The sequence below is a fragment of the Diplotaxodon limnothrissa genome, linkage group LG4 (assembly GCF_057381915.1).
Source record: "Diplotaxodon limnothrissa isolate DT_005_m linkage group LG4, D_limnothrissa_male_GT1.1, whole genome shotgun sequence".
Lineage (NCBI taxonomy): Eukaryota > Metazoa > Chordata > Actinopteri > Cichliformes > Cichlidae > Diplotaxodon > Diplotaxodon limnothrissa.
Window position 1 is genome coordinate 30,894,091 of NC_140599.1, and position 13,468 is coordinate 30,907,558.

At 38.4% G+C, this 13,468-nt stretch overlaps 1 protein-coding gene across 1 annotated transcript; it reads left to right on the top strand.

Moving 5' to 3' along the window:
• Window positions 1–4,539: 4,539 nt before the first annotated feature.
• LOC146634195 (uncharacterized) lies at window positions 4,540–11,024 on the top strand. Its single transcript, XM_085352865.1, has 5 exons — window positions 4,540–4,658; window positions 4,845–4,911; window positions 7,081–7,671; window positions 7,764–7,883; window positions 9,733–11,024. Exons 2-5 carry the CDS (start codon window positions 4,898–4,900, stop codon window positions 10,727–10,729), a joined length of 1,722 nt encoding a protein of 573 aa, XP_085208991.1. The 5' UTR covers window positions 4,540–4,658; window positions 4,845–4,897; the 3' UTR covers window positions 10,730–11,024.
• The last annotated feature ends 2,444 nt before the right edge of the window (window positions 11,025–13,468 follow it).

Genomic DNA, 13,468 nt, shown 5'->3' on the forward strand with positions numbered 1-13,468 from the left:
TTCCCTCTCAGGAAAGCTTTAAAGGCCTCCCATTTTATAGTCGCCGTAGTCTGAGTAGTGTTATAAGCAAAGTAATAATCTATTTGCTTTCCAATGTATTCTAAGAATTCTGGATCCTTTAACCAGAAAGATTGCAATCGCCATCTAGTGGTAAATAATGGTAAGTTAGGTAAATTTAGTTGAAACGAAATGCTGAACTAAGAGCAGCAGAAACATGCCTGTCTGATCTCGTCTGACCAGGGCTGATATCTGACATGTGGCCCTGAGGCCTGAGAGAAACATGATGATGAATTTTTTCACAAGAAGATGTCCAACCTATATACACACTCCCTCTCTCCCCCCTCTTTGACGTTACATGAGCAGCTGAGTGACATTTTTCTTCATCATCACAGCTGAAATGGGGCTCTCGACCCGAAAACAAAGCTCAGCGTGCTCGTCACGTGCTGACACAGGCAAAAATGCAGAAAATGGAAAAAACTAATAGCAAAATATTGATGTTTAATCTCTTTGCAGAAGATGCTTTAGAAAATACTGAAGTATTTTTTTTCACGAGACAGTTGACAAACAGGAGAGCCAAGTATTCCCAGGAATTCTTAGATGAACACGAGAAGAGGAAATTTCCATTTGAAACTGCAAACATTCAAACAAGTCGAGGGCCCATTTAAAAAAAATTCTTTTTAATGTAACAATGGATCATAACACAGTTTTGCCCAGCTGTTTCAGTGCAGTTATTAAATTTAAGACTGTTGAATGGGAAAACCGGAGTAACGTTAGTGAGAACTTCAACATTATGCACTCCATACTGCACATAAATGCCACTTGTTTTGCACAATATCCAACTGCTGACCTCTGTATATTTTGTTTTTATTTAATTTTATATATATGTACACACACACACACACACACACACACACACACACACACACACACACACACACACACACACACACACACACACACACACACATGTATATATACATATTTAGTATACATACACTCTTATATTTGTACAGGTACATATATTTATTCTTATAATTCTCTGATTTTTTCCTTATTAGATAAAAAGGAAGGTTATCTGATGCCAGCCACATGAAAGGATGTAGGCATGACAAACACAAAGAATAAGAAAAAAGTTTATCAAGTTTAGTAATGCTGTACTAAAAGTAAAAATAAAATTAAAAACCTCCAAATACCTCAAACAAGTTTAAGTCATTTGGAGTTTTTTAATTTTGAGTGAGCTGAGTGAGCGTTTTGACATGCTCCATACAAAGCCATGGGTTCATCATAGGCCTACTAGTATAAAAAACAATTTCTTCCTCCTTACATGAAGCAACACTTTGGTGGACTTGCTCTCTGCCTAAAATCCTGACCGTCTTGAAAAATCTACTTCACGTTCATGTGGGGGTTATATCCCAGCTGTAAGAGTGTGAGATGCAGTGCACACCCTGAGTGGGTCACTAGTTTATTGTTGTGCACTCTCCCTCTAGCATCTGCAGGAAAAAAAAATCTCAGTGGGTCCAGAAAGTGATTTTAAAAAGATTTTAACAACAATCGGAAACACATAACAAAGAAGGAAGAAGGAAAGCTGGATCAGGTGGCTCTGTCCTGTCCCAGAAGTTATGCTCAGGCTGCTGATGTCCTTCCCATGATGCACTAAGCATTTCATGTACACCTCCCATATGTTTTACTACTTCATGTTATTAACTTTCTCCTTTTTCTCCCCCAGAGTGGGAACATTCCTCTTCTTTTTCCTCTCACCCACCCCCCTGGTCCCCGATTATGATGGAGGTTTCTTCCTGTTAAAGGGGAGTTCTTCTTTTCCACTGTTACCAAGCCCTGCCCAGTGGGGGGATCATCAGATTGTTGCAGTTTTCTCTCTATTTGTAGGGTATTTATCTTACAATATAAATTGCCTTGAGGCAGCTATTGTTGTGAATTGGTGCTATATAAACAAAACCAAATTGAAACGGAGTACCGTGCTTTGGCACCAACAGTTGCAAGGTTTACACATGCATCCTGGGATGAATGTTGGTGCTTCTTGGAGACGTTGTTTTATACTGAAAATTTGTTCTTTTTCTGACATTTCTTTAGTTTTAGTTGAAAATTGTAATTATTCCTTTCCCAGTAATAGAACGACTTATTTAAAATAATTGGATTATTTGAAAAATGTATCTTACAGACCCAGAAACAGCCATGACCTTCTGTCTAAATGTCTTAAAGAACTATTTTAGGACATGTGGAAAAACTGGCAAAAAATCTTGAAACCTTGAATCTATTTTTTAAGGATTTGATAAAAGGAAGTGATAAAAAGATCTGTTCATCAGTAAAAACAGATAAGGGTTCTTTAAAGCTCAAATATTTGCTTGTCCAAGTAATGTTGACATTATTTTTTTTTCTTTAATTTCCATTGGATTTATGTAGCCACATGCTTTGTAATATAACACCAATAAGGAAAATCTGACTTTAGATGAAAAAAGGCAAATCTGCAGCTCCTCTAACTTTAAGAGGGACGTATATTATCAATTTCAGCACATTCTTTAGCTGCTGTTCACTCTCATTACCTCCATAGTGTTTTCAGCTGTAATTAGAAAGAAATAAGAAAATAAAATCTGCTCAGTGATAAATAAATAAATAAATAACAGAGTTGGGAAGTCTGTGGTAAATGGTGGAGCAAACATCAACCCTTGTGTATTTTATACTGGGCCTTGTCACATTCTCTTGGTCTGAAACAAGTTGTTGTTGCGCCTCTCCCTTTACATACTTTCTTCTGTTTGAACAGTAGAAAGTGGGTAAAGGCTACAGCAGCTGGGTGGAGCTTCTTTGCTTCTGTGTGCCTGAGATAAACGTATTCCCTTACAGTTAATAATCTACAGAGCCAAGAGTGGAAACACTGAAACTCTGGAGTGTTTAGAGCTGTCTACAGCTGAGGCTCACATGGCTGTACACACAGCTTCAAATGAAATTTCTACCATGTTTGAATTCAAATATTCACCATTGTATGCTTTTTTATATTTTAGAATATACTGACAAGCACAATAGTTTCACTATAGAGGTTTTATATTGTGGTGTTCACAACACAGTGACAAGGAGAAAGCACAACAGCTAACTTCTTCTGCGTCAGCTGCTTATGAATTGGCCCTTTGATTTTCTGGATTCACATGGTTATCAGCTGCTATGAGTGGAGTCATTGTGTTGATTCAGTCTTAGAGTGCGACCTTTGTGAGCGTCGAGCAGTGCAGGGCTGTTTTTATCGTTGCAGCAAAGCAGACATGATGATGAACAGGCAGAGGAAGCTGCTGAATTTGCCCAGGAGCACAAGCACATACGTGTGCTGAGAGAGTTCAGGGGCATCTTCTCGGTCATGTTTTCTTTGGTTTCATCTTTCTACATCTATTCTTTCTTTGTTTTGTCTCTTTGTTCCTTCTGTTCTTATAGCTGCTTTTGTGTCTTTCTCCTTTCAGGAGTTTTGTATCTCCCCCTGTGATCTGTGGGCTTTGTATGTCTTTGTGCTCATTTCACATTAACATTTTGGATGCTTTATCTCTTTCTAGGAAATTTTGGTAGGCCTTGGGTTGGTACGCCTTTTCAGTTATCTATAAATAATAATGATTATGCTAACCAGTACTGGACATGGAGATGGACAGGGGCATGCCCAGAGGGGAGCGTAAAATATGATTGGTTCCTACTTATGCCCTGCTCAAGGAATGCTTTTGGACTGGAGTACTGCTAAATGTGCAGTATCCAGTGCCCACTAGATGACAGCATAGATAGAATCATATTGAAATTTAATGAGAACATTTAGTTAGGTTATTTTACTGAACTACAGATTTAACGTACTTCAGTATTCTGCATCTACTTCTCTAAAATTTGGATGCAAATGTTTTACTTTATACCCCATACACCATTTAATTTAAAGCTGTAGCTAGTAATTTATTATTTGCACATTTGAAAGCAAAAAACTCTAATAATTAATTATGATGTATATAAGTAGTATTTACATTAATGAATCCAATATTAAGGAGGATTATGGCTTTTACTCACCCGCTTCTTTCACCACTTTGCAAAACAGTGTTGTTCACATGTATAACACTATTTGTGGGAGTGTAAAAGGTCGCATATGAGCTCAGAAATCATGACCAGTGTTTGACATACCGGTTTCGTTCTCTTGATGTTAAATAGTGTTATTCTTCACCCCCCCCCCCCCTCCCCCACACAAAAAAACCCGCAGGACGTGGTAGGATGGGTTAGTTTCGATTATGCATGTACATCCGTCTCCCCCGTACTTTGAGGTGGTGTGTTCGAGTTCATTTGGAAGGGAAACGTGGATAAAAAAAAGAGAAAGAAAAAGAAATCTGATAAATACTTGGCTGAAAATTGGGGCATTTTCAGGAAAACACGGTGTACAATAAACACTGTATCATAAAATTCTTTACGATTTAAGGGGGAACATGTTTGTTGTGTTTTCATTAAGAAAAGTCCTTTCAGTCACCACTTTTATTTTCCGATAACACTTGAAGGCAGCATCAGGAAACCAGTTGATCAAGACGAGCAAGTTGTTGTTGTTGCCTGAACGTCAAATGTCGCTACTAAACTTTTTCACCCTCCTTAACAAACAAAAGTCAGCTGACTGTCGATGATCCAAGGTGTTACACAAACAGGTGTGGCTCATAATGTGGAGAAATGAAAACGAAACTTAACATTTGTGACCGGGCAGTTTAATTACTGAGTGGGTACGCAGTTATTTCAGCAGGTCCACTCGAGGCGTGGTATTGGGAGCTTGTTAATTTCTACAACAGCTGGACTGCGGGCTTCAGATCCATCCTGTTCTTGTTTCCTTTGCGCAGATAAAGGTGAGACCTCCGCGAGGACCTGAACACAACACACAGAGAAGAAGAAGATGTCTGAGGCAAGGTAAGGCGGCTCATGGTGCACGGAAAACTTTTAGAGTGCATGTAGTAAAATACTTATATGTACTGATTAAGTGACAGCTAGAACAAAACACGGAAGAAACTATTTTAAAGACACACCCAGCGACTTTAAAAGAATCGTTGGAGGAACAGGACCACTTTACTTCTACGTATCTACTCTTTCACTTTAATCAGCTGCAGTTCCGGTTACATCCAAGTTTTCATGTTAGATTTAATTTTAAAAACTTGTGATGGGACTGCTGGTTTTTACACGAAAACGTGTCTCTTTGTTAGCGGTTAGACTTTTAGTCTTTTTTCATATTTTATTTTTTAAACCTAAAAAATGTACAAATATGCAATGTCCCCTCCCAAAAAACACATCTTTGCTTTTTTCTTTCTTTTCATCACAATGACTCCTTACATAAACGTTTGGAGGGGCTATAGAAAAAATTTATACAGAGATGTATTAAAGGACAAAGTCTGTGGTTAAGTCATAAACACTGCAACTGTAACAGACATGATACATGAGCACTGTTGCATTAATATTAGCAATCTGCTAATGAGTGTGCTGCTAATTAATATCCCAGGTGTTTTTCTACCACTCTAAACATTGAGGCCTGAAGAAAATACCTCTAGGGCAAAATGACTTAGTCACATTAATGTTACCTGCTTATGCATGTCTGAAGTAATAATAATAAAAGTCCCATCAGGACAGGAATTGGGTGACAAATATTCAAGTTTAAATAAATTTGAAACGGATGAAACAGAATATCCACAGTACACACCCAAAGAAGAAGAAGAGCTATATCTTCTGTTGGTGTACAGCAACAGCACCAGGACAAAACAGAGGAAATGTATAAAAAAGAGAAACCACAGAATTGCAGTACACCATTTTATTAAAACCTGTCCTAATAACTCCATTTACTGACCCATAGCCTTTTGTAATTTGGCGCCATCTAGTGGTTATATTATAAAAAAACAGCTACTAAAATACAAAATAGGGACTTTCAGGCCTTTGTTGGTACAAAACCAGTTTGTGTATCTGAGCTAATAAAAGTCCACAACTGGGAGACCCTTTGTTAATCAAACAATGACAAACCCTTGCTGAGGTTTAGTTGCATGTTATTTAAAAATCTCTGTAATAATAGTGCATCTTTAGAATAAAGACAAGAACTAGAACAATAGACACAATATAACAAACCCCAACTGTGTAATAGTATACCTACTAAAAATGGTTCAAAAAGTTTTCAAGTACTTAAATTACAAAACAAACATATAAATGTTTAAAGGGTACATTAATACCAAATCTACATTTTTACCATCAGTCTTAAGCAGGAGTAGGACTGTCCTTTGGTGCCAAAGAGTGCTGACACTTGTTGTCATCTTTTGCTTTCCCCTGGGCACTGTTATCACTTAAAAAAACCCCAAAAAAACAACCCCGTTATCGTTACTTCAAACTGACTATGAAGAAAGTCTATATGATTATTTTGGATCCTGCATCAAATCCACAGTGAGACATCTGTGTAGGCTCTCAGTCATCCAGGTCATGGTAGTGGAAGGATTTTTTTTTATTTTTATTTATTTATTTATTTTTGCCTGTCCCATTTGGTTCTTTAGCCGTCAGAATTGTTGTCTGAAGACCAACAAGGATATCCAATGGATTTACTTTGCCAAATGGTCATCACGGCCTTGCCGTATGGGTCCATTTGATTAACCTTTGTTGTTATTATTTATTTTATTTTATTTTCAGTTGTTACAGATGGGACAGACATGACTGAGGGATAGGAAAGGGAGAGGAAGGAAAAGAAAAACAGAAGGGAAGAGGGACAGTGCGAAAGGGCACTTAAAAAGAGAAAGACAATCCTGTGAGATGTTAGCCCAAGATTAAACAAAGATTCTTCCACAAATTGAATTTTTGGTACAAAATCTCTAATATTAGCTATTGTGGACAAAGTGCCTACCCACTTAGCACTACTAGCAAAACAAAATCTGAAGTATTTTTTGGTTTGTGTTGGACTCTGTGCTGTGCTGTACATTTTAAATAAAAGTGTTTAAACTATTAAAGTTGTTATGTAGTGCACTTTATACTGAGCTCTGCGACCGAGCTGTCATGTACAAGTTTTGTTTGAATTCCCCTAGAAACCTCACAAACAGATGATGCTTTGTGTTACAGAAAGGAGCTACAGGAGGCCTTGTGCTGCTACACCACAGACACCCTCACCTACATCCACACAGTGAGAGCATTCTGTGCGATGTTCTCTAAATGGATGCTCTGGAGAGACACCGAGGTAGAAATGATGAGGGATATCAAAGATAGACTTGAAGCACTTGACCTAAATGTCAACCATGTTACTAAATCAGAGGAAAAAGGTAAAGCCTTTGTGGAGTATATGAAGAGCAAGGTGACTGTGAATGTAGACAGCAAGCGTGTAGAGCTGGAGAATGAGCTGACTGAAGTGTTGAATGACACTGCAAGTGGCCTGGAGAGTCTCAGCAGCTTCCTGGATGCAGTGGAGAAGCTGGCAGTGACCTCGCTGCATGTGTTCACGGAGAACCAGGTGTTACAACTTCCAGAAGGGATCAGTCCTGAGTATGTTCAGGCTGTCATCTTGGCTGCACGAGTGATCTGTCCTCTGCTGCTGGAGTTTAAAAGAGACGACAACGTCTTCTTCCTTCCCAAACTCCAGAATGTGGAAGTGCTGGCATATCAGCTGGACAGATACATACAGACCTCCAAGACAATCTGTGAGAAGTTGGACAAAAGGTAAACAAATAAATGATATACAAAATATTAAGGAATTTTGCACATTAAGTATCATCTATTGTATAAAATAAGTTGACCTGCGTTCTTCACAGCTGCTTCAGTGACTTTGGTCTGAAGATGGCTATAGAAACTGTGGTTGATCTTGATGTGGATTTGTCTGAGGATGACGTACAGAGAATGCTTGATCACGTAAATCAGCTCGATGAGATCAGGTAAGTTTTTCTGTTCCCAAATATGTGTCAGTGCAGAACTTGTTTTTTCTTTTTTTTCTTCATCTCAGGGCTCAGATACTGCTGGTGTCCTACAGGCCTGCATAAGATGTCCTTTGATTGTTGGTGCTGTGACGTAGACATTGCCGCTGCAGTGAGACCGGTTTCACTCCTAGTGCATCAGGGGTCTTGAACTCCAGGCCTCGAGGGCCAGTGTCCTGCAGGTTTTACATCTCACCCTGGGCCAACACACCTGAATCAAATGGTTAGACAATGTCCTGATTCGGATTTGAGAAGAGACATACGACTGAAGGTCCATAGTGCGTCAAAACAATGATTTTATTAAAACACATATATGTGGTGAAGATGAGCTCTGCAAAACATCAGCCTCGATCTCCCCAGAACAATAGGTGGGGTGTGATATTTATAACATATGATGACCAGTAACCTGCGTCACCGCAGATGCATGTTCCAGTAACTCCAGCCTGGACATATTCTAAAAAAGAACAGCTACTTCCTTTGTTCCTCCACCCGCCAGATGCTTCCTGTTATTCTACTCTCTGGGCTTAACAGAACTAAACTGTCACGTATGCAGGTAAACAACTTTTGGAGTCAGTTTCTAAATACTGTATATTCAGGCAGACTTATGTGTGTCTTGACCTCAGTGCATGACCTCACTCAACAAACAAAGACAATTTAGAAGTATACTTCCTGACTCCGTTTGAGTCATCTGTTACCAGGCAAACTTCAATGCAGCAGGCTGCTGAATGCACACACAGGCCTATACAACATGTATCATATGTGGTAAATTGTACTGTAAGCATGTGGACAATTCTTTCAATAGCTGTGGGTCACCTTAACTTTCTCCATTGATCGGCCAGACGTCACGCTGCCCGTAGCTTCAAACCATTAATTAACTTGACGTAGCTTCAACTCTTTAATTAGAAATATGTGTATAACATGATTACAGTTGCACCTGCAATGAAAGATTATTATGTGCTTATGCTAACACCTGAAATACAGACTTTAATGTAACATCAACAGTTTCAATAAATGTGTCAATGAAATGATAATGATAAATCATAAGTGATACAACAGTAATAATAATGATTATGAATAGTAACAGTGAAATAATATTTCATCCCGACATTCACCACCAGGCCTCCGGAGAACTTCAAGACAAGTTGAGGAGATAATTTAGCCATTTAAATCAGCTGTGTTGGATAAAGGACACATCTAAAACCTGCAGGACACTGCCCCTCGAGGCCTGGAGTTCGAGACCCCTGATAAATATGCTTGGTCTGGACACTACACTATACAAAAAATGATGTAGCTTCTGGATCTTAAAAGTGAAGCTAGTGTAAATGTTCCTTAACCTCCTGGGACCTGGCATCCACATATGTGGAGATCACATTTTGGGTTGTCAAAATACAAAATTTTGCTCTACAAGGGCCTGATATCCACTTACGAGGACATTATACTGCCACTGCTCTATCAAAATTTAAAACGAATGTTCTCATATGTGGATCTCATTTCTCTCAGAAACAAAAATCAGGTAATTCTTTGTTTTTACATTCATCAGGTCCCAATCAGCCCAAATAGCAAAGAGAAATTAAAAATGCATGACTTGAAAGAGTTTGGGTCGTAGGAGGTTAAACCTCTAGTCTTGTTCATGGGCTGCAGGGAGGACTTGTATCCCTGCAACCAAAAAAATGTTTTGCAGGACACATGACATGTTTTTGTTGGTCATGTAACGTTAAAAACTAAACCTAAATATTGTTAATATTGCAATAACATGGTGACATTTTAAAATGTGTCACCCCACTAATTCTTTTTAAATTTCTTCTCTCAGGATGAACGAGCAGTTCCGAATGGTGTTCTTGTTCCAGGAGGAACCGTGCCATGGGTTCATTAGTGAGTTTGACAAGCGACAGCCCACCATGCTGCAGTTTCTAAAGGAGCTGGAGGAGACAGCTGTTCAGTTAGACAAAATGAATAAGGGGGCAAAGATTTCCAGTGTGGCAGGCAGCTCCGTGGGGGCAGTTGGAGGTGTGCTGTCCATTGTTGGTTTGGCATTAATTCCTTTCACAGCAGGAGTTTCTCTAGCTTTGACAATGACTGGAGTCGGGCTGGGAATTACCAGTGGAGTCAACAGTGTTGTGACCACTGCAACAGAGGTTGGAGTAAATGCTACACAACGAAAGAAAGCCTCTGAAGTCTTCAAGAACTTTATGGAGGATGTACAGAGTCTCCAGAGTTGTCTGGAGGAGGTTACCAGTCAAACCATCGCCAAACTGGACGCACTTGACATAAATATGGTTGTGGGAGTTGGCAAGATTGCCAAAAACGCTGGTGCTATTGGAAAGGGTATTGATGCACTTGTTGATAGCGCTTCTGCTGTTAAGATGTTACAAACTGAAGAGCTGCTCACGAGTGCTGGGAAAGTTGTGGCTCAAGAAGGACAAGCGTTACGTAATGCACCCAGGGTTGCTTCAGATATCCCAGATATTGGTCAGGCAGCAGCCAAAGGGACCCTTGCACTCTCCAAGTCAGCAAGAGCAGGTCTCATTGCACTTAATGCTCTCTTCCTCGGCATGGATATTTTCTTCATCTGTAAAGACAGCATCAGTCTGGCTAAAGGCAGCGAGACTGAAGTCTCACAATTTATCAGAGCCAGAGCTGCACTTTGGCATTCAGAGATCGACTCATGGCAGAAGATGCATGACTCTCTGAATGAAGGTTTGCCAACATCAGAAAAAAAGAAGGCTGTTCTGGAGACTCCAATTTATCTGGAGATGGAGGTGAAGAAACAGAGTGAAGCAGAAAGGGTAGAACCATCTGCTGAATGATTAAAAAAACTGCAATGAAACAGTTGTAAATTTCTGAGCACTGAAGTGCTCGACTCATGCTAACTGAAACTATGATCAGATCATAGAGCCGTTTAATGTGGAAAATGTTTGAAAGCAATCGTCAGACTGTAGGTCTTTTCAGTAACAGCACGCAGCGAGGCATCCTCATGCTGTAATTACATTAATTGCCAATAAGCCAACTGAAAAAAAATGTATATTCTAGAGTTGTGATTACTGCAATATCAAGTATCAGAGAAAATATCTGTCAATGCCAAATTTGAATAATATATGTGATTTGTACATAATTCTGCTGAACATTTTATTTGCACAGTCAAATATAAAACAGTATTAATAACATTATTCAAGTATGCAATAAAATAAAAAAATAATTACTTCCAGATATAGACTTTTTAATAATGTAATAGTTCTGTTATTACACAGTAATTACACAAAGTTCTGGTGCATAGATTTTAGAACAGATGAAATATTCTTGTACCAGTCTGACCAGTCTGCTGTGTGTGTACTGCACTGGTAATTTAACAGCAGCACTAATCACATGTAATGATCATAATGTAAATGTAGTCTGTTTCTTTTTGTATAAATACTTGTATCCTTAAATTTTCCCTCTGTTGATATATAAAGTTTTAACTGATCCAATGAAATGTGTTAATATCCAGAATTGTTTTAGTGAATATGATTAAAAAGCTATGCCTGTGGTCGATGATAGGCAGCAGATACTAGATGAAAACTCTAAAACATAAAACAAAACAAAAAATAGATGTTGTAGTTTTTCTTGTTTAAGACTCAATATTTTACATAAAAATAGAATTTAAATTGTTGTCAGAACATTTAGTCAGACTCTCTGGTAATGTGATAAACATGGATACCTTTTCCAGTGGCCTCTTACACATTTGCAAGCTTCACTTATAAAACATGTGACAGCTGTAATTACAGTTTCAAAGGCAAATATATGACGATGATGATGAAATCTTCCAGATGAAGCAAAACAAAATTCCCACAACTGTGATGCTCTTAATTTTATTGCTACAGTATTTAACAAGGTCATTGTTGGTATATGTGCATATTGTCCTTAAAGTAAAACAAACAGACAAATAAACGTACAAATAAAACCTACTTTTAATCAGTAATTTGATGTGACAGTTGAAAATGTAAATTCCAACAACCAAAAACTCAGCAGTCATTGTTCTTGCTGAACGTGGTGCTGAGATAAAAGTACAAGGAAAAACAGAGTGAACAGAAAGTGAGTCAAAGACAAAGAAATACAAAGACAGAGGAGGTTATCAGAAGCAGATGTGGTTATTGTGGGTGAAGAAACTGCTGCAAGATGCTGAAGCAACAATTTCAAGTAATGCAAGTATTGCAATATGTAACAACAACAAATGTTTCTCAGTTGAAAGCAAAGATTTCTTTTAAGATTTGAAATAAATTCATAAACTAATATATTTGCATGTATGCACAGTTCTGGTTGGATCCCAGCTGCTGTATCATCAGTAATGCAATAAGTTGCACTGTTCCTCCTCTTATGTTAGGTGTTTTACAGGATAATCAATGTTTCACGTAATTCAGTCAGTCATATGATAAAGGAACAGGAGCGCAAAATGCAAACAGGGATTAGATGGTTTACAGTTGGCTGACATCATAGAAGTAGACACCTTTTTAAATCTGTTCTCACACCTAAAGCAACCTGTTACACTTTTGTTTGGTTTGCAAGCTTCAAATTAAAATCTTCCCACAGCTGTGGTTACAGCCCAAGAGGCAGAGATCTGATATAGGCACATCCTGCTGAAGATAAAGTAAATTCAAACAATGGTGAAAGTAAATTTTTTTATCACATCGTGTTTAACATGACTATTACTGATATAACCTCACAGGTACACCTTGTTGTTACTACGTTGGACCCCTCTTGCCTTCAAAACTGCCTTAATTTTTGTAAAAAAGTAAAGAGGTTTTGTAAGCCACACATTGCTTTAATCAAGTATATGTACATTTAAACATGGTTTTAGCTGTCAAAGAGCAATACAAAGAACTGAATAACAATAAAAATTCACAGATTTTATTACTTAAAATATATATATGAAAAAATGAAAAAACATTGTTTTATTATGTTATATATTTATATCTCACCAGTGGAATCAACAGTGCTGTGACCACTGCAGCAGAGATTGGAGTTAAACGCACACAGAAAAGCAAAGTCAATGATGTCCTCCCGAAGTTCATGGAAGATGTGCAAAGTATTCAGGATTGTCTGGGAGAGGTAATCAATCAACCAACTGCTGACAAAGAAGTGGGTTTTTATAAAGATATGTGCATTGGCTTTAAACAAGTTGGGTCAGTTGGACTGAGCATTCGATCACTGGTTAGAGATGCTTCAGATGTTAAATTGATAAAATCTAAAAACCTGATTACAGGTTGTGGTACGATGGTGGCCCAGGAAAGTAAAGCCCCCAAGATGGCCTCAGAAATCCCAGAAGTGGGTCAGGCAGCATTCAAAGGGTCACTTGCTCTCTCAAAGACAGCCAGAGCAGCTCTCATTGCACTCAATGCTTTCTTTCTTGGATTAGATATCTTTTTCATCTGTAAAGACAGCATCAGTCTGGCTAAAGGCAGCAAAACTAAGATCTCACAATTCATCAGAGCAAAAGCTGCACTTTGGAGCTCAGAAATAGACTCATGGCAAAAGATCTGTAACTCTCTGAATGAAGGTCTGAAGACAGAAGA

Bases quoted from the DNA above. Each gene is read 5' to 3' on its own strand.
- LOC146634195 (XM_085352865.1), top strand. The intron at 7,672-7,763 runs GTAAACAAATAA...CGTTCTTCACAG, and splicing joins TGTGAGAAGTTGGACAAAAG to CTGCTTCAGTGACTTTGGTC. The intron at 7,884-9,732 runs GTAAGTTTTTCT...TTCTTCTCTCAG, and splicing joins AATCAGCTCGATGAGATCAG to GATGAACGAGCAGTTCCGAA.